This window comes from Equus caballus, chromosome 31, assembly GCF_041296265.1.
Source record: "Equus caballus isolate H_3958 breed thoroughbred chromosome 31, TB-T2T, whole genome shotgun sequence".
Lineage (NCBI taxonomy): Eukaryota > Metazoa > Chordata > Mammalia > Perissodactyla > Equidae > Equus > Equus caballus.
The window spans coordinates 5912491-5934077 of record NC_091714.1 but is presented as its reverse complement, the minus strand read 5'-3'; the positions used below and the strand labels follow the sequence as shown (position 1 = coordinate 5934077).

At 35.6% G+C, this 21587-nt stretch overlaps 1 protein-coding gene across 34 annotated transcripts in view; it reads left to right on the top strand.

Annotated features, from left to right (window-relative positions):
* QKI (QKI, KH domain containing RNA binding) overlaps nt 1–21587 on the top strand; it is a 151737-nt gene that overhangs the window by 20443 nt on the left and 109707 nt on the right. For all 34 annotated transcript variants that reach the window (XR_011434321.1, XR_002805179.2, XM_023632815.2 and 31 more), the window contains one exon: nt 18219–18361. Coding sequence is in view for 32 of the 34 variants with exons in the window: in XM_023632815.2 (XP_023488583.1) it covers nt 18219–18361 (143 nt within the window). In the remaining 2 variants the exon portion in view is untranslated. The remainder of the gene's footprint in view (nt 1–18218; nt 18362–21587) is intronic.

Genomic DNA, 21587 nt, shown 5'->3' with positions numbered 1-21587 from the left:
CATGAGTTTGAAGGAATGAAGACCAAGAAAAAGTAGTATACTTTTTCTTGTTAAAATAAGTACCAGTAATTGTATCTTTGTCATTGAAAGTAGTTTCATTTAAATTACTTTAAGTGCTAGCTTGATTGTAATACATCCTTATGAGAAGTAAGCATCCATGTAATGTTGAAGATAAATTAGAATGTTTAGCCATCTCTGAAATTTGCAAAGTTTAAAATAAATAAACTTCTCCATTCCCTTAGCAGTGATATAGATGCTTGGCTATTTGGTTTATTTGGCTTAAGTAAGCTGTGGGAAGTTTAGAATTCAGAGATAGAGCTTAAATATAAATATTCTTTATAAGAGAAATAAAGTATAATTATTTTAACTCTAATTCTCCTGATCCAATAAGTCAATATGTGGAAAGCTTCATTTTCAATTTCAGAATAAAACTAAAATTTTGTGCATTTTAACATATGAGGCTGAAATAAGGTATATGAAATGTATATAAATTGTATACATGTTTATAAGTATATTAATATATAGTAAATGTTATATAATAATATATGGTATATGTAGTATAATATAATAATATAATTTATATAATAATTGTGTGTGTATATATATAGTTTATATATATTTATCTATAATTTTAATAAGTATTTTATGTTTACATGTGTGTATATATAGTACTTTGTTAAAACTTTACTACTTTTGAGGGCTGGCCCCGTGCCTGAGTGGTTAAGTTCGTGCACTCGCCTTTGGCCCCGGGTTTCACTGGTTCAGATGCTGGGCGTGGACATGGCACTGCTCATCAAGCCAGGCTGAGGCGGCATCCCACACAGCACAACCAGAAGGAAGTACAGTTACAGTATATAACTATGTACTCCGGGGCTTTGGGGAGAAGAAGAAGAAGAAAAAAAAAGATTTGGCAAAAGATGTTAGCTCAGGTGCCAATCTTTAAAAAAAAAAAAAGCAAAAACAAAAACTTTACTACTTTTCTGTAGCAGGGTGAGTATAATTAGTTGTCTATAAGCTGATACTAAATTAACTTCCCATAGATACTGGTGTGGTTTACTTTTTAAAAAGTGATTTTTTTAGTGAAATGCTTAAATTCATATCCACATCTACTACTGTGATAAAGGTAGCCACAGTTCAAGACTGTTTATGCAACAATCTGAAACACCTGAAGCATCTAAAATTCTGAGTTTTCCTGAAAGAATTTTAGAATTCTGTGTTTGAACAGGCACATCGCTGACTTAGCTCATGATTACAGGATTGTCAAGTGGAGTGAAGCAAGGGGAGTGTTCATGTTAACATTGCAGTTTGAAGGTGACAGTGTAAGACGTGATCCTTTTCTATTGTTTTGTTTTTGTTTAGATAACTGTTTTAAGGCACTGAGTTGTAGTTATGCAAATATACATTAAGGCAGAATGTCTCCTCAACTTTCCTTCCCCCAAATTATTCATTTGAGGTTAAAATAATCTTAAATTCTGGAAAAGTGGTTAAACCAAAACAAGTCAGATTATGGGGCAAGAAGCTCTTACCTTTTTTGAAGAGTGTTTTGGGGGAAAACATTTGACCCAAGTATTTAAGGGTCATTTTTAGTAAGCTGAATGTACTGTGGAGTTTGTATTTGAGTAGTTTGTAAGGTTTTCTGGATTACTTGGTTGAATATTTGAGGAGGAGCCTAGTACAAGCAAGTTGGAAAAGTTAACGCTGTCTTTGTTACCTTCTACTTCCACTTTGCCATTTATGATGAATTTACATGTGAGAAGTCATTTGCAAATAGTATTTGGTAGGTGCCTTTTCTAAGTATCTTTTATGCCTATAGATTCTGGGAAAAGAACAGTTAGAGATTTTAGATAATGGATATTTATTAGATTAGCAGATGCTATCTTTAAGACCTATCTGTCACATTACAGCATTTCCAGAATATATAATTTTACATCACATTCATCATTGATAATGATGATGATATGGACCTACTGATATATATGTATCAGGCACTTTATATATATGTTCATTATCTCATTTAATCTTTACAGCAATCCTGTGAGCTGGAAATAACTCCATTTTATAGATGAAGAAATAAAGGCAGGGGCCAGCCCAGTGGCATAGTGGTTAAGTTCACACGCTTGCTTTGGTGGCCCACGGTTAGCAGGTTCAGATCCTGGGCATGGACCTACACACCACTCATCAAGCCATGCTGTGGTAGCATCCCACATATAAAATAGAGGAAGGCTGGCGCAGATGTTAGCTCAGGGCCAATCTTCCTCACCAAAAGAAAAAAAAAAAAAGAAAGAAAAAAGAAAAGAAAAGAAAAAAAAGACATGGAGGCAGACTGAAACATTACAACACTTCATTTCAAAAATTGCACTTTCACCAGTTTGTTTCTCTATTCTTCATCATAGATTATTATCTACAAGCATGCAGTCGACTGTTTTGTAAATTTTTTAAAAAGTAAAGTCTTGTAAACTGTGAACTGATAGTTTAAGTTAGTTCTGGACAAAGACCTGAAGAGTCAGAGTTTTTCTCTTCTCTTCAGTTGTTCTCCTTTATATGCACATTACATTAAATTATCTTTCGCTATTGTAACTATAGCTCTAAGGAAGATAGTGGTCTGTTAACTGTGTAAATAGCTTGTTTGAATTGACAGTGTCCTTCTTTTCATAAGAGAAAAGGAAGCACAACATACTCAGAATGCAGGAAGTGTATTAAGTTTCTTTCAAAGCTTGTTTCATTTAATACTGACCTGAAAATGGGTTCACTTTTTGTTAAGTCTTCATATTCTGATGTGTCTCTTACTGAAGGTTACTACTAATACCCCCAGGCACATCTGAATTGGCCTGATTTTGAGAGATTTTGTGACCTTTTCCACTTGCTTTCTTTAAAAAAAAAAGTGTGTACTGGGGAGTTCTAATGTACATCTTACCCTTCTGTTGCCTATAAATTGTGTGACTGAAGATGGTAGATCTTGCTGTACTTAGTTTTCCTAGGAGTGTTTGGTTTTAAACCACTGTTAGAGATTCATCTCTAATGACTGGATTTCACTCACTTTCCAGTGTGGTGGGCGTGGTGGAGTGCTTTTTGAAATAAGATTGTTTTTAGACTTTGGTTTATGTCAGTGATTTTCCACCTGACCCCACCAGCACAGGCTTGGTGAGGACAGAACTTTGTTCTTAGAAATTCTATTATGAACTTTCCACTGGGAAAAATCCATATTGGTTTCAAGGAACAAATACCTGATTTGAATGATAACTTGCATGTTTTTAAACCGTAGCATGACTACTCTAGAATACACAACTGTTCATTGACCTCTGTCTTTGAGAAGTTTTTGAGTAAATGAAGACAAGTACCTTGAGCAAGGAAAACAGAACCACTTGCGGATAATCATAGGCATTACTAAAAATATCAGTACAGTACAGAGGTGGGGTTAGGATTCAGAAAACTAAGGTTTGGAAAAAATCCTTGAGGGGGACAGAAAGATATATTTTAAGGTCTTTTCGTGTACCAGATCCATCAATATAATTATGTATCATCAGGGTGATAACTATACATCCGTGTTTTTTCCACTTTTATTTTCCTTTCCTTCATAATTAAAGTGTGGGTTTACATGTCTAGAATCCTGTTTTCCCTACCTTGATCTTTCCTACTGTAGAACTAAATGAAACCGTAGAACTCTGGCTTACTCTTTGAAAATTGCTTTGTCTAGTGTTGAGGTCCAGGTGCTTATATCCCAGGACACTCAGCCTCATCTGTCACTCACTTCTAACCCTCTAATCTATTTGCATAGAAACCAGTTCTTACTACCAGAAGAATTGTGATGGAAGGGACTGTGTTGCTTACCAGCGTGTTCCCAGCACGTAGCACAGTGCCTGATGCCATAGAAGGATAGGACATAGTCAGTCAATATAGTGGCTTCTTGAGTACCTATTAGGTACCAGACACTCTACAAATATTTGTTATTCAAGGGAAAGAGGTTTTTCTATGAAACTCATAAATTTATGTCTAGAGTTATCTCAGATGCCCTTATAGATGAGAGTAAACGTATACCATGAAAAGCTTAAATGATTTGCTGAAGGATGTGTTGCTAGTCCCTGGCAGAGCTTAAATGAGACTCTCTCATCTGACATTCATTCTAGTTTTAATTTGGATTATACTATTCTTCCTTTCCTTTATTGTTACTGTGTATATATATCTCTACTTTTCCCTCTTTGTATCCATATCTCCAATTCCTACCCTCTTCCCCATCTTTTTCCTTTTCTCTATCTGCCTCTTACTGTCTGGCATCAGTGCTTTTCCCACTATCAAGACCACTTACTTTGACAGCAACCAAATTTAATTTTGGGAGATGGAGCAATCATGTTGGACAGGCAGTGTGGTGTGAGTAAAAGAATACAGCTTTTGGAGTCATGCCTAGGCTTCGATCCTCACTTTTTCACTTAGAAGTTATGTGATCTTTGGTAAAAGTACTTAATCCCCAAATCTTGGTTTCCTAACTATAAAATGGAGATGAGAATAGTACTTATTTGTAAGGAAATCCATTTAACCAGATCATAATACTAAAGTGCTGACCTCCAGGGCAGACTTTGAATAGAGACTCATTGCTTGGAAAGAAGTTAGACTTAATTACTCTAAATTCTGAGTTTAAGAGATACTCCTCCTCCTCACTAATTGTCTGCTACCATCACCACCATCAGTCAACTCTGTTTCATTCCCAGTAACACCATGCTGTGGCATTTCCATCAGCCCTGGGAAAGGTCTGGATAACAGGGGAAATAGAGACAGAGTAACAGCCAGGTAAGTTGTTCATAAAGGGGAATTCATTTTAAACTGTGTCTTTGTATGGTATCTGATTGGCTTGCTTTCCCTGGGGTCTTTGTCAAATGTGTCTTCTCTTGGAAGCCAAATCTCAAGCAGGAATGTGAAGTCCAGAGGAAGCAGGAGTTCTTTTTGAATCTTGAGTTTTGGTTTCCTGTCTGAAGACTCAAATTTCCCTGAATAATTACTTCTAAGAATATCTGTCTCCAAACTGTATAGACCACATAACCACTAAATGCAACATAATACTTTTAATATTTACATAACTTCCTTAGATTGTTGTAGGATGATAGTGAGGAGTAGAAATTGCATAAAAGTTAGAATTACTGTTACTTTTATGTTGAGAGGTGCTTCTTTGAGGCTGTACCTAGGTGCTTTGCTTCAAATATTGTTTTTGCTCATGTAGTTTGTGATAGAGCAGGGACCATGTCTGTTTTTGCACACAACTATATCCCTAGGGCCTTGAGCAGTGCCTACTTCATAGTGGGAATACAATACATATTTGTTAAATGCATGTATGACAAACCATTATATTGTACCGTGGATTATTAAGATGGTTTAAAAAAAAAAGCCTTAAATTATACTTTATTCAGGCCAATACATTTTATAAGCAGTTGTACTTTTAGGAGATAAAAACCTTTTATTTTATTCTTAAAAGTTTTACTAAGTATGCTTTCAATAGAGTTGATTAAAACTGTGCAGACTGCAATATAGAGGTTACGAAAAGCTCAGGAGGAATGAATCATTAAAACCTCTGGTAGCAATCCTGGTAGGGGCAGACTTTTCCTATGGATTAGGTTTTTTCTTTTTAAGCTGAGACCAATCATATTTCAATGTGTGTGCATTTTATCTTCTCAAGATTTGAAGTAAACTAGAGAATTTTAATATTGATGTAATGAACATGTTATTAACCAAGTGTTTTTAGATTCTCACAGATTCAGGATAAAGAGAGCAGGCCCTTTTGAGAAGAGGAATGCATTTCTGTTAAAGGGAAGAGAAATAAGTTTCAAGCAAATAACCTATTGATTCTTGAGTGAAATTTCACGAAAGTTTTGTAGCTTTCCATGTGTTTTTTGCTAATAGTCCTAATAAGATTTGTTCAAACAGCGTTTTTTCCAAGGGTCTAGATGTTGAGAATATAGCAAAAGAAAAAAACAAAGCTATCTGCCCTCCTGGAGTTTACATTCTGATGTAGGAGATAGGCAATAAGCAGAAAATACATTCTGAAGTATATTAGGCAATATGAGTTATGGGAATACATTGAATAGGATAAAGGGGATTGGAGTGTTCTGGATGGATTGGAGCAAGTTGCAGTTTTAAATAGGGATATCTCGATGAGCCTCCTGGAGAAAGTCACTTTGGAGCAGAGCTTTGAAGGAGATAATGGACTGAGCTGTACTGCTCTCTGGGGAATAGCTTTCCAAGGGGAGGGAAGAGTCAGTGCGCACCTACCTGCAAGGCCAGGACGAGCAGTTCCTGTGTGGCTGTGGCTGTAGTTGTGAATGAGGGCTGGGGGCGTGGATTGGTTAGGAGGGTAGGTCAGAAAGGTAAGAAGGGGAGGTGAAGGGGGAGCCTCTGTGGATGTTGTGGGCCCTTGTAGGTCTTGGTGAGGACGTGGGCTTTTACACTGAGATGGGAAATCATTAGAGGAGTGGTTGTTAAATGTGGTCTGGGCACACTTTTAGGGAGCCTTTGAGATCAAACTATTTTCATGATAATAAGATGTTATTTGACTTTCATTCTCTCATGATTGTACAGTGGAGTGTTCCAGAGGCTATGTGCTGTGTAATATTGCAACAGATTGAATTCAGGAGAAGATATTAAAATCATGTTGTCTTTATTAAGAAGGACATTTAAAAGATTTGCAAAAAATATTAAACACTGCTTTTCACTATTTTGTTGAAAAATGTTATTTTTCATAAAATGTTTTCTGTTAATATGTAATGGTATTTACTATTTTTTTAAAGTGAGTCAAAAGTAACCACTTTTCAGTTTTGATTTCTGGTACAGTAAATATTAATAGATAAAACTTTCACAAACACAAGCTCTTTCAGGTTCCTTGTAGTAAATTGTTAAGTGTGGACTCCTGAGGCCAAAAAGTTTGAGAACAGCTCCGTTAGAGGCTTTTGAGCAGAGGAATGACATATCACTGATTTTAATAGACTAACTCTGGAAGATAGAGCCTGGACTGACAGGGGCAGTGGTGGAAGCAAGGGACCAGTTATTTGAGTAGTTTTGGTGAGAAATGATTGTGACTAGAACTAGGGTGGTGGGGGTTGAGGTGGTGAGAAGCAGTATTTTGGATATGTTTTAAAAGGTGAGTATACAGTATTTGCTGATGGATTGGCTATCATGTGTGAGAGAAATGGACTTGCGATTTTCTGAGCAGCAGGAACAAGTTTGGGGGACAGATAAGGAGTTTGGTTTTGAATGTGTCAAGGTGACATGTTTAGAAGGCAGTTGGATACAGGCGTTTGGAGTTGAGGGAGGAGGGTTTGTCTGGAGTGTACTCGACCAGGGTTTTTGTTGGATTATTTTGGTAGTATTTTTATATGATAGCATTTATCTTCCATTCCAATAAATTAAACTTTTACGATCTCAAAAAGAAGACTGTATTCTCCATTTAAAAAACTCATATTAAAATTGCTTCCCAAGAATATTGTTATATGATAATAGAATGTACACTTTTGAGGGCAATAAAAATGTAGTTCTGCCAGTAGCATGCAGAACACTACTTAGATTTTCTAAATCTAATTCTTTGTACAGTAAATCGATTTTGGTTTAATTACAGGGAATCCTATTGTTTACCATATTAAAATAATGTTTTTAGTACCAATTACATTGACATCTGAGGGTAGTGTGTATGTTGCTTTTGTTACAAAAATGGAAGTTTTGTTTTCTAATTCAATCTTGATGCTTGCTATAAAGGACCTTTTGGTATAAGGTGTATAGTAGATTGTTTATTATGGCTTAAAAAAATCTCCTTAGCTTTTACATAGTTTGAGTGATTTGACTTGTATATGGGCTGTGGTAACACTCATGAATGTCATTTGACGTTCATTTGCTTTATGGAGTTACGGTGATGCTCTGGTAAACATGTGGTGCATGACTGCAGATCTTCGATTTTTCCTTCATTGAACATAGGTGGGATTTGAAATACAATTGAAACGAATAATTAAAAATCAAAGAAATAGGGGCCAGCCTGGTGGCATAGTGGTTAAGTTCGAGTGCTTCGCTTCAGCTGCCCAGGGTTCACAGGTTCAGACCCTGGGTGCAGACCTCATCAAGCCATGCCTTGGCAGTGTCCCACATACAGAATAGAGGAAGATTAGTATAGATGTTTAGCTCAGTGACAATCTTCCTCAAGCAAAAAGAGGAAGATTGGCAACAGATATTCTCTCAGGGCCAATCTTCCTCACACACACACACAAAAATGTTACCTAGGAAAAGCAACCCGCCTGGCCTGCCTACACAGACATAATTCCTTCAAAATTTGGGGGAGTTCTGTTTCATTTTCACTGTGATTTACTAAATTCCTTTCCAACCCCTAAGGATTTTGAGCTTGAAGAGGATAAAGTACAGAGGGACAGACCCCTCCTCACCTCTCTGAATTCAGATATGTAGAGCCTGGTTATATGAGGATTTGATGCTTTACAAGGATATCATGTAAAGTAAATCCTGGTGCCCAGGAGATTAAGATATTTTGGAATGTGTAATTCCAACAGGAGTAGGATTGACTGTCTGTGGTTCAATGGGTCACTGAGTTTATATATCCCTTTCCTGTGGGATATTGATACAGAGGGAGTGCAAAATGAGATTCTCTTTGAAGAAAGAGGAATGTGCACAGACTCTTAGTTGATAGAATTTTAGAGCAAGAAGAAACCATAAATGTGATCTGGTCTAACCTTATTGTGCAGAGGAGGAAACTGAGACCCAGATGGTTAATTTCAAAGCCACACAGGAAAATCTTGCAGAGAATCAGGAGTAAAATCCAAGTTGTGTAAACTCAAGACCAGTGCTTTTTCTCTGCTACATGCAGTTATTAGAAACATTTGCTTTCTGCAGAAAGATCATTGTTTATGGATTGTAGCCTTTCTCCATGTTCTTAAGGCAGATTTAAAGTACATGTGTGTTTTAAGCAGTATCTGTTAAAGAAAATTAAAGAGATTATTTTGATTATTTTTAATTAAAGAGGTTATTTTGAGATCCTCCATTTTATTGGTAAACAGGCATTTTCTTTTTCTTTTTGCTATGACTAGAAAAGTAAGATGTTTGTATGACTTTCATTCTCTCCCACAACTGTCCTCCCACCCATTAGAATAAATAATTCTGAAGGCCAAAGCAAAAACTTTTAATTTTTTATTTTGAAATAAATTTAGATGTAAAAAGTAGAAAAAATAGTGCACAGGTTAATGTTAACAAGTTGTATAACCACAGTACAATTATGAAACCAAGAAATTAACTTTGATACAATATTATTAACTGATTTGCAGATCTTATTCAAATTCCACCAGTTTTCCTGCTCATGTTCTTTTTCTGGTCCAAGAGCCAATCCAAGATTTCGTGTTGCATTTAGTGGTATGTCTCTTTAGTTTCCTTCAATCTGTGACAATGTCACATTCTTTCATGATACTTCTGTTGACACTTTTGAAGATTATTGGTCAGTTATTTTGTAGAATATTCTTTAATTTGGGTTTGTCTGATGTTTTCTCATGATTAGATTGAGGCTATGCATTTTAGGTAAGAAAACCACAGAAGGACTGTTGGGCCCTTCTCAGTACATCATATGAGGAGTATATGTTGTCTTATTCATGATATCAACTGGTCACCTGGTTAAGGTCGTGTCTGCTAGGTTTCTCCACTGTACAGTTACTCTTTTCTTTATGACTAATAAATGTCTTGTGGGGAGATACTGAAACTGTACAGATTGTGTTGTTTCCCATCATACTTCTGTTCACTAATTTTAGCATCCATTGAATGGTCCTTGCCTTTGGTGATTTTTTTGTTGGTGATTTTCTATATCCATCTTTTCTTTTATATTTATTAATTGGAATTCTGTAAGGAAGCTCTCTCCCTTCTCTCTCATGTACTTATTTATTCAGTTATTTATATCATTATGGTCTCATGGATTATAATCCATTAGTATCATCATATTATAAGTAAAAACTTCTAAGAAAAGTATTTATTTTTCAAAAGTTAAGGGGCCAGCCCCATGACTGAGTGGTTAAGTTCACGTGCTCTGCTTTGGTGGCCTTGGGCTCACAGGTTTGGATCCTGAGTGTGGACCTATACATTACTCAGCAAGCCATGCTGTGGTGGCTTCCCATATAGAAGAACCAGAACGACCTACAACTAGGATATACAACTGTGTATTGGGGAGCTTTAGGGAGAAAAGAGGAAGATTGGCAACAGATGTTAACTCAGTGCCAACCTTCCTCACCAAAAAAAAACACCTGAAAAAGTTAATACATTGAAATGATTAAATATTCAAAGACATATAAAGACATATAAGAGTGTATGGTGAAAAATGTCTCTTCCACCACAGTAATCCAGGGTACCCATTTCCATTGCAATGAGTATGTACTCATGCGTCTCTTAGCAACAGGGATGTGTTCTGAGAAATGCGTCGTTAGGTGATTTTGTTGTGTGAACATCATAGTGTATTTACACAAACTTAGATGGCGTAGCTGACACATACCTAGGAGGCCTATTCCAATCAAATAATTGTTTTTAATTCACTTTTAAAAAATGCTTTCCCCTACCATGTTCTGTTTTTTTTCCAGTAGCCTGTTTGCCTTCTTTGTATACCAGCAGTACCCATTTATTCATTCCCGACTGTCGCTCTGCTAGGAACCTGTGCCTAGATTTCATCTGCAGAACTGTGTTCTATTAGCATGGAGTGAAAGAGGAGGGCTGCAGAGACTTTTTTTGGTAATCACTAGTAAAACAGTGAACACATTGGACTATGCTTGTTATCTAGCCAGCAATAAGCCAAAAGTTGGTTTGTTCCATTTTCTTATTTTCCATTCTCTAATTACCATCTCTTAAAGTGAAGTTTAAGGGCTTTTTATTCCAGGAAGTCCTTTATGAAACTAAGTAAAAGCTGGTTGGACTAGCTGTGACCTTGGACCAATTCTTTAATCTCTGAGCATTCATTTCTTTCTTCTGCTGCTGTTTTTTTCTTTTTTGGTAAGATGGATGTTATGTTCTACTTCAGATTCTGTTTAAGGTCAAGTGATAGTTCATCTAACGTATTTTAGCATGAGGGAGGTACTCGTATGTTAAAAAAATAATTATATAGGTCGTTGTGGTTTACTTTTAGAGTTGGGGATCAGTGACTTAATTCTTATTATAATTTTATGTAGGAATCTAATATTATTTGTAGCATTTTGACTTAAAGTACTTTCTGCCATCCTAATGAGAATATCTTTATTTTCTAAGTGGTTATTGTAAAAAGTTTCATATAGTAATATGAAACCTAAGTGGTCTCTGTAAATCCATCTCCCAGAGATGACTCTGTTGATAGTTGTTTTTTGACTTCTATATGTCATGCTAAAAATACACATACTTAATATAAATTGGATCATATAATAGGCATTCTTTTCTGTAACCTTTGAAAGAGCCTTTGAAAGAGCCTTTCTAGGACTGTGTAGCTATTATTAAATACGTTCCATGATACAAAACCGCTGCTGAGAACAAGCATGGAAACAAGATGAACATTTTTATAAGCCTCTACCGTTTCATATTTTTTAAGTGAAATTTATCAGCAGTTTTGCACAATTGTTAATTTTGCCAATTTAGAGGAGGGCTATCATGTTGAACTGAATTTTGTAGTTTTTCTTTTTTGTGCTTGTAGTTGTGAAGTACAAAATACAATTTAACCCAAAAAATAAGGTCCCATCTAGAGAATTACTGATAGCTTGGTTTTTTTTCTTCCCTGTTTCAAAATAGTTGCCTCAAAATTAAGTCAGATTTAATTTATGTTTGTTCGAGTAAGCAAGACATACATTCCACTAAATAGCGTGTATTGTCTAGTAACCTGCTTTTTTATTCATTTGCTTTCTGTACCTTGTGGATGTGGCCTTTTAAAACAAGCACAGTGAAGTTACATTATTCCATGGGTTTTCCTCTGCCGAAAATATCTTTAAAACTTTCCCTGTATTTAGTAAACCCTGAATTAGAGGTTTCTTTTTACAGAAGAGATCGTTGTTGCCCCTAACTAAATAACGGTACGTAACAACCACCTCTCATGTAGTGGCAGTTGTTCTTCAGTTATAAATAGATTCCTAATATTGCTGTTTTAAGATTTAATAAGTTTCATGTAAATAGGGACAGTAATTCGTTAATGAAGATCTAAAATAACTAAAATCTTAACTTTGCTTTTGTGGTAGCATGCCAGTTTGGTGTGTAGCAAGAGATGGATTGCAGACAGTGGGGAAATAAAAGCCCACTTAAACTTTAGTTGAAATGATGAAAGCTGTCATTTTAACTTGGTTTCTAAAATTTATACTATGTACATCAAAGCATATACAGTTTTATAAGTAGTTGGCTCTTATTTTACTGAATAGATTAATGAAAAATGTTAAATTTAAAAAACGAGGCAGTAGTGGTCCAATGACATTGTAACCTTTTCATTTCTTTCTGTATTTTAGCTCCAGCTGTATTACAATAAGGTAATTTTTTTGATGGATTTAAATGTAAGGCATAAAGAAAAAGCAGATAGACGCCCAAATAAGATATATATGCCTATAACATAAGCATAGTTGATTGAACAATTGGAAGTAGCTACCACAACACTGAGTATAAGATGTGTTTTGTCTGAAAATTTTTTCAGTTTTAAAAAGTTGTCTTTTAATTTGGATTGTTACAAATTCCAAAAATAATTGTCATGAATTTTGTTTTATATTTTATTATTTGTATACCATTAATAGTTTTTTGCTTACTACTGAGCTAGTAAATATTTTTCATATTTCATTTTCTAATTTTTTTCTTGGTTTAAGTTTGTTGAAAAAATTTTAAATCATAAAGTATAATAGGGCTGTATTTTATTCTGTAGTCTTCCAACATTGCAGTATTGAATTTATATACAGCCATTATCTATCTGTCTGTCTTAGGAAATGATTACTAATTTCGTAATTTAGATTTCTCAGCCTCTGTTTTTCTATTTCTGATATTTCTTTATGTTGTCCTTAATTCTGATATTCTACTTTTTTTTTTTTTGAGGAAGATCAGCCCTGAGCTAGCTACTGCCAATCCTCCTCTTTTTGCTGAGGAAGACTGGCCCTGAGCTAACATCCATGCCCATCTTCCTCTGTTTTATCCTTTGTTTTCTACATGGGACGCCTACCACAGCATGGCTTTTGCCAAGCGGTGCCGTGTCCGTACCCGGGATCCGAACCAGCGAACCCCAGGCTGCTGAGAAGCAGAACGTGCGAACTTATCTGCTGCGCCACTGGGCCAGCCCCCTGATATTCTGCTTTTCCACAGAGTGGTTGATCTGTTAGTTAATCCAATAATTCAGATTTTAAAAGAAGGTTCAAAATTTTAAGGTGGCAGAGGGTGGGATGCACATACAATAATTCAGATATTATAAAAGTGTAGTGGTGATCGGAAAGCCAAAGGCAGAAATGAACTGAGGCTTATGAACTGTAGGAATGATTTTAAAACAAAGATGTTTAGTTAACTCCATAGTTAGGTAAATTAAGGGGAAGGGAAAAAGGTTAAGGCAGATGATGTAACATTGACAGGTCATGTAAAACAGAACTGTGCAGGGACTATTTTCCCTTTTCTCTTAGGAGCAGAATTTACTGACTGATAATTGAGCTTTAGTTTCGAAAAAGAAAAAATCAAGGTAATTAAAGCAGAGAAATGTGAGGAGACTGTAAGTAGTATAGCTGAAACAGATTTTCAGGCTTAAACCGAAATAGTTTTCAGGATATTGAAATTTGAAAAAATGTGATCCCTGAATACAATTCAAGAAAACATGGAAAATGAGAGGAACTTGAATGCTAGAAAGATAAATACTCCCAAAAGCCGAAAACTTTATATTCTAAGCTTGATGGCACATTTGTAGATTCCAAACCAGATTATTTTCTGTTTAAACTGTTGGATCCAGAGGTTGATTTGGGGGTCCTAGTGTAGCTTGAGATTTCATCAGATAGTTGATAAGGTGTGCCTGTGTTTTGGTATCTGGGCTAGAGAAATGTGTGCACTGTGAAATTATAGTTAGTTGAATCCTTGATTCATATAATAGTCATCCCTGAAGAATGCCAACTGATGGATTAACATCAGTCTAAAGGGATATGTCTAGTAGAAAACAACCAGGAAAAAATTTAAATCGTCCGCTGATGTCTAATCAAACAGTTGTGGAAGCATGGAAAGCTGGAGGCTTTGCTTAGCACCACCACCATGTCAGCAGTGTAAGGTGCTCACCAAAGAAGTCAGGGTATTCTTAAACACACTGTGGAAGTGGAGTCTTTGGGATGGGAGGTAGGCAGCCTCCATCTGCATGCTCTTCAGTTGTCAGAGAAGGATGTGTACAGTGCAGGAGTTTCCATTTTAAAAGGGATAGAGACAATTGGAGTATGTCTCGATAACCATGTCATTATATAGCTTAGAGAAGAGGATATTTACATATTATGGAACTTTGCAGGTATTTGTAGGGCTCTCATATGAGAGAGACATTTGACATATTTTATGAGCTTTGGAGTGGTGAGTGGGAGAAATTTTAGGAAAGATTTTGGTTCAGTAAAATTTGTAACATTTAAGAACTTCAGAGATGTCTATAACAAATTGTATTGATGATGTGAGGGATATCTTTGGGTTATTTTGTGGGAATTTTTATGCTAGGTGATTAAACAGATGGTTCTGAACTTATAGTTTTCTTGACCGCTGCTTCAGGTTGATGAAGGTAGTGTGGAGATGAGGGGACATTTGAGCAAGCATTATCCTGTAATGTTTGATACAATAAAAGAATATATAGAACATACTAGTTATGAAGCATTCCAGAGTTTCATAAATGAACACCTCTGAACCCACCACTCTGGAAGGAACTAGAGCATTACCCATACCCATACCCATGACATGTTTCTATACTATTTTGGCTATGATTATATCAATTTGATAGGATAGCATTAACAAAAGCTCTGATTGTCAGGGCTTATGGAATGAAAAGCTTTGGAGACAAGACTTTTTAAAACGTGGTTATAAGGGAAAATAATAAATGGGATCCTACATACTAAGATTGTTAGCCAGTGGATTCAATTGAGTCATTAAATAAGCAACCTCTAATTATTTGAGGTACAGGCACAGAGAGTTTAAGTAAGAGACTTGTGTAAAATCACACAAACAGTTACTGTTAGAACTGGAATCAGAATGTGTTCTGACTTGAGTGTTGTAAATAACATGCCAAGAAGTGATTTTCTGGCTAGAAAGGTGCTGTTGTTAAAGGTAATACTCAGCTGGTTAGATTCCACAGTGCATAAGATTGTAAATTCCTTGAGTACTAGAACTGTCTTAGTCATCTTTTCATTCCCGTCAGTATTGTCTTGTATATAATTGGTGTTCTATTATTAAATTGAGTGATACATCTTAGAGATAGCAAGAAACATGGTAGAAAGACTTTTTATCTTAAGAAAAGTAGAATTTATAATTATGTTGTTTGTACTTTTGCTTGCCGTACTCCTCATTGTTAGAAAACAAAGGCCAGAGTTTCTTTCCTCCTGACTTCTTTCTTGACCTTAGTACCCTGCAGCAGAGTTGATGACTCCTGCTTTTGTGCTACCGTTATCTCTAATCTATACCTCCTACTCTTCTTATACCCTAGATATCTATTTGTTTGTATACCTCCCATATTAAAATAAGCTCTTTGAGAGCTAGAACCATGACTTACTTAAGTTTAATGCCCTAGAACCTAGTTCATTCTTCCCTTCGTTCACCAGCCGTCTACCTAATCTACTGAGTATTAATTGAGGACCCACTGGGTTCTGGGCACTATTTTAAGAGCTGGGGATACAAAGGGTAACAGAATCTTATGGAACTTTCAGTTATTAATCAAAGAATCACACCAATGTTTATAGAAACACAACGTAAGTGGTAAAAGTATCTTTTCTTCTAATTTCTATAATTCTAATTCTCTAACTCTAACTTGCAATTTCTTCTAATTATTATATCATCTAATTGGATCTATGAAGGTTGTTGGTTTTTGTGTATTTATATATTTTTTAATCTAGTCATGTTATCTGAATTTTCTTATTTCTAATTGATTCTCTTGGTTTTTCTAAGTGGGATAAATTTGTTTACCTGGGAAATCATCTTTTCCCCTTCAGTCTATTGTATTACTATGTTTACTTATAGATTTTTTAATATTGAGCTATTCTTGCATTTATGGTATAAATTCCACATTGTCCTGGTGCATCATTCATTTAGAATGTTTGTATCTATATTTATAAGCAAATTTCACCTATAGTTTCCTTTTATGCTATCGTCAGATTTTTGTATCGGTGTTACTGACTTCATAACAAGAATTAGGCAATTTCTGAAGAAGAAATTTAAATGTAACAAATTAATATTGAAAGTGCTTTTATATGGAGACCTGGACTAAAGGATATATGTATAATTTTAATTAGATTAAATTTTCATAATACCCTTTGGTTAATAACTTGCAATTATGTAAATTATGTGAAGAATCATTTATGTTTAAATTATTGGTCATTGAAAACTTGATTTGAGAATTGCTGTTACATGCTAATTTAAGATAAAGACTAATTTGATACTGGACACCTTTAGGAGAGATTTTCTTATGAAACTTAAAAGTATAAAAAAGAACTTAAAGAATGAAGTGTTGCCCTTATAATGTAATTAAATCCAAGGTACTTTCTTTTGATTTTTTAAAAATTTCATTTGCTATTCAGAGACAAACATTTGGTAAGCTTTGATAAGCAAATTGTTATTTAAGAAAGAAAATTTGTTATAAAATGAATATTGCCATCACTGAAGCAGAAAATGTGCAGTATTTTCAATGGTTGAGACTTTGTAACTGGGTAAGAACACTTTTGATCATGCCTTTTTGCGGTGTTGGATTTTATTTAACTGAAAATGATTTAAATAACTAGTTAAGAAAATAAAAGTGTGCATTCATATTTATAGTTCCTTAATAGCAATAGGTTGAAATTTCATGTTTGGAAGGCATACAAAATACATTTTAAAAATAAAAGCATTTTATTTTTAAATACTAATGGATATGAGCCTTTTCCTCAAGGAGGACATAATCCATAGCATGGAGAGATGGTTACAGAGTCATACAGCTAATTTAGTGATGACAGCCCTTATTAGCATGTTCCAGTGGGCAGGAGCCTATTCCCTAGCACATTGTGGAAGCTTAATAAAGAATTCTTGAAAAGAATTAATCAGTTTCTTTATACAGGACTTGATTCATTAAAATAGATTTTTCATGCTTTTTTTTAAGAAGTATGTTTATACCTGGGATGTCATAATAGTCTTTTTTAAAAGATCATTGGCTTTAGGTATCTCTTCTTTTTTTTTTTTCCCCCTCATATTTCATTCATTAACTCAATGTAGTTTGATCCCTTACCATCTTTTCCTTACTTCTCTGATCACCAGTGGCTTAGTGGTGAAATCCAAGGTACCCTCTTTTGCTTTTTACCTTACCATGCTTTTGTGGTATTTGATACTCTTGATCATCCTGTCCTTGAATCTGTCATTTTTTAGCTGCTTTCACACCACTCTTCCCTACTTCTATCTACCTCCATTTCTTCTGGGTTTGAATCTTCTTTTCCTCACCTCTTAAATGGTGCTTTCTCTAGGATTCATTCAGTCCTTCCTTCTCCCCATACCCTCTCTTCTCCTACAGGTTTAACCACTAAATTTGTGTATCAAACTCAGACTTCTGCTGAACTTAAAATCTGTGTCTGTTAGACGTCTCTGTTTGGATATTCCAAAGACACCTAAAATATCTAACAAAGTGATCCAGTTTTAGTCTCATTCACATTAGTTCTGAAGTATAAGAGAGTCTTTGATATTAGTTTTGTCTGATAGATGTTCTTATGATAGTTATTTGACAAGCTATCATTTGGAATGACTGGCCTCATTTAGGGATGGAGACATTAGACAAAGTAACAGATCTGTTTCATACTGAATAAGAGCTTGGGCTCTGAAGTTAGTTTTAATAAAATATTATTTGGTTCGTGTAGATGTGATTCTGGTAGAAATTAATTAAGGCTATAGTTCAGTTAAACATAGACTTAATCCAGAGAATACAGGATAGATCAACAATTCTTTACCTCTGTGAGTTTTAACACTTATCATTGAAATCCTCCCCTACCCTCTTATTTTTTTTCTTGGGCTAGCAAGAATATTTTTTTGTCTAACACATTTAAAATTTTTACTTTTAACAGAAATTAGCAGAGTACGGAAAGACATGTACAATGACACATTAAATGGCAGTACAGAGAAAAGGAGTGCAGAATTGCCTGATGCTGTGGGACCTATTGTTCAGTTACAAGAGAAACTTTATGTGCCTGTAAAAGAATACCCAGATGTAAGTATATTTTGTTGTTTTATTCAATTTCTTTTCTGTTTCACATACTTTGGGAAGAGTTATATCTGGTGGTAAATACTTAAGCATTGTCAGCCACTTTAAAAAAACCTTCTTGTGAGGGACTACAGGTGTGAATAATTTGGCATGAATAATTTTAAATTTCTTTCTAAATATGTTTTCATTTAAATGCTGCTATATCACTTTTGGAAATGCACATGGTCAAAACTTAGTTTTAGATTTCAGATTGAGGCGAGAATTATGGAAAGAGCTTTGGCCTGAATGTCAGAGAGCACCAAGCATAACTTTCTGCTCATCTTTGGCTTGACCTTCGAGAAGCCTCAGTCTGGGCCAAGTCATCCTTTCAGTAAAATGAGAGCTTGGACTCTGTGACAGCTAAGGTTGCTTTCAGCTCTAAAATTTTTATGATGACCACTGTTTGTAATTTTTTTGTTTTTGTTTTCTTCATCTTAGTCGCTTGCTCAACTGTTCTCTATAAGCACCTTGTTCTAAATAGCTTCCTTGTTTTATACCAGCTAATTTATAAGTAGCTCCAAACTCTTTGCCTTTTGTTACAAAGCCCTACACGATATGGTGCTTTTTGTCTCTCTGACCTCATCTTAAATGATTTCCCTCTTCCTCCGTATACTGTAGTCACATTGGCTCCTAGAACAACTCAAGTCTGTTCCCAGCCTAAGGCCCTTTATGTTAACCTGTATAGTGATCTCTACTGGCTGGCTTCTTGTCATTACGATTTTAACATAAATGTCACTTCCAAGAGGCCTCCCCTGACAATTTTATCTAAAAGAAATCTGATTACTCATTGTTTCACATAAGTCTCTTTATTTCTCTGCAGTAGCACTTATTATCTGTTATATTTCTTATTTGTTTTTCTGCGTCTCTTTAGCAGAATATAAGATACTTAAATCAAGAACCTGTTTTTCTTAATCACTGCGATATTCTCACTGTGCATAATGTTGGCGCATAATAGGCATCCAGTACGTGTTGAATAAATAAAGGCAAATTGGTGGCTTTTTGTTAGGTTTCAGAGGACTTTACTGAAAGCACATATAAGGAGGAGTTGATGTTCTAAGGTCAAAAAGGTGATGTTTACTCTTAAGATTCATTGATCATATTGACAGCATACTAGTCTGGAAATGGGAAGTAATTGTCTTAAGTTGGATTAATGGGAAAAAGCTTTGATATTTCACAAGTTGCCTTTCCAATAAAATTTTCTTTAAAGCTCTAATACGTTTACTTTTTTCCTAAGTATTTTTGCTTGCAGATATACAAAGCAGTTCTGGATAACGTAGGCAAAGAAAAAGTTTGTTGGAAGATAATTGGGTGTGGTACAAAGGATTAAAGGAATAGCTGGAGAATACACCTAAGACAGGAATCAGGGCAGCTCTGAGAACCTCTGCAGTAGGAGTTTGGATCTTCTCTGTTGAGAGCCATGCTGTTAACATAAATTGGTATCAGTGTCTCCCAGACTTTATTTTCAAACTTCAGATTCTTAGGAGAGAGAATGTGTTTTGGCCCAATCTGGCATGACTAGGAATGTGAGGTTAACTTACATAACCTAAACATGACGACTATGGTCCCACTCTGGGTATTGAGATGATTCCTAGAGATGGGAAATTGTGATTTGGGCACCTCTCCCAATTGGAATCTACAAATGTTTGGTCTTTCAGTGTCTCCTAAAGGATATCAGCCTACTCATCTGCTTGTTTAAACTCTAAAGGATAAAGTTTCTGCCGCCAGTCTTCCTCCATTTTGTATGTGGGTCACCACCACAGCATGGCTGCTGATGAGTGGTGTAGTTCTGCACCTGGGAGCTGAACCCAGGCTGCTGAAGCAGAGAGCACCAAACTTAATCACTAGGCCATGGAGCTGGCCCCCACACAATTTGTTTTTTTGGTGAGGAAGATTGGCCCTGAGCTAACATCTGTTGCTAGTCTTCCTCTTTTTGCTTGAGGAAAATTGGCCCTGAGCTAACATCTGTGCCACTCTTCCTCCATGTTTTACATGTGGGATGCCACCACAGCATGGCATGATGAGAGGTATGTAGGTCCATTCCCGGGATCCGAACCCATGAACCCCAGGCTGCTGAAGTGGAGCTCATGAAGTTAACCACTATGCCACCAGGCTGGCACCCCCAGACAATTTTTTTAATACCTTGATTTTAAATTTCTCTTAAAAGAATTTAAATTTGGCAAAATTGGGATCTGCACATATGTTTTGAATTTTTCTTCTTTGTGGTTATTAAAACATACCAAATGAGTAGTAACTGTTTTCTGGTGTATGTTAGGAACTTTAGCTCATCTTTTAGAAAAAATTAAATAGTATTAAAATAAAACAAGGGAGTCTGTGTCAGGTTTTGGCAGTATGGGAAAAGATTTGTTTTAGAATTATGACTTAGATATTGGCCACAATGAAACAAATATGCATTCTTACTCTTGCTTTTTTTCACTTAATATATCTTAGAGATCATTGCATATGGGGCTTCTCTCTCACCCCCCCCCCATTTGTATGTACGTTTGAGTTTGTGAGTGAATTCATCCTATTCGATTTGAAAATGCTTTTATTATTGTTAAAGCTTCAGAGGGACAGTGTAGCATAGTGGTTAAAAGTGTGGACTCAGACCCAGACCCCTGACTGGCTCTTCTACTTGTTTTGTGACTTTGGGCAAATTACTTGTCATTTCTGGTCCTCAGTTTTCTCATCTCTGTAATGGAGATAGTAAGTCTCTCACAGGGTTATGTGGATTTCTAAGTGAGTTACTACATGTAAAGCATTTAGAAAATGTCTTTATGCTGTGCGCGTGCTACCAGAATGTCAACTCCATAAGGGTGGGGATGTTTTCTGTTTTTATATTCCCACTGCCTGGAATAGTGTCTGATAAATGGTAGAGGCACGATAAATACTTGCTGTGCATATCTGTAAGAAAGCCTCACTCTTTCAAATATTGGTGGACTTTTTTTTTAACTTTTGCATTTGCACACAGCAAGTTATTTCTAGAAGTAAGTGTTAATTTGGAGATATTGTTTTGGGCGTGGCTGTGTATAGCTCTGGAACTGATAGGAGGAGAAAGTCTGAGATTCAGTAGTTGGGAAATGAGATTGTGCTGTATAATACCCTTCCCAGTGTTTTTGAATCAGTGGCTTAATGATGTGGGAATGAGAAGCCTATTGAAAACTTTTACAAAATTCCTATGTATTAATATTTATAC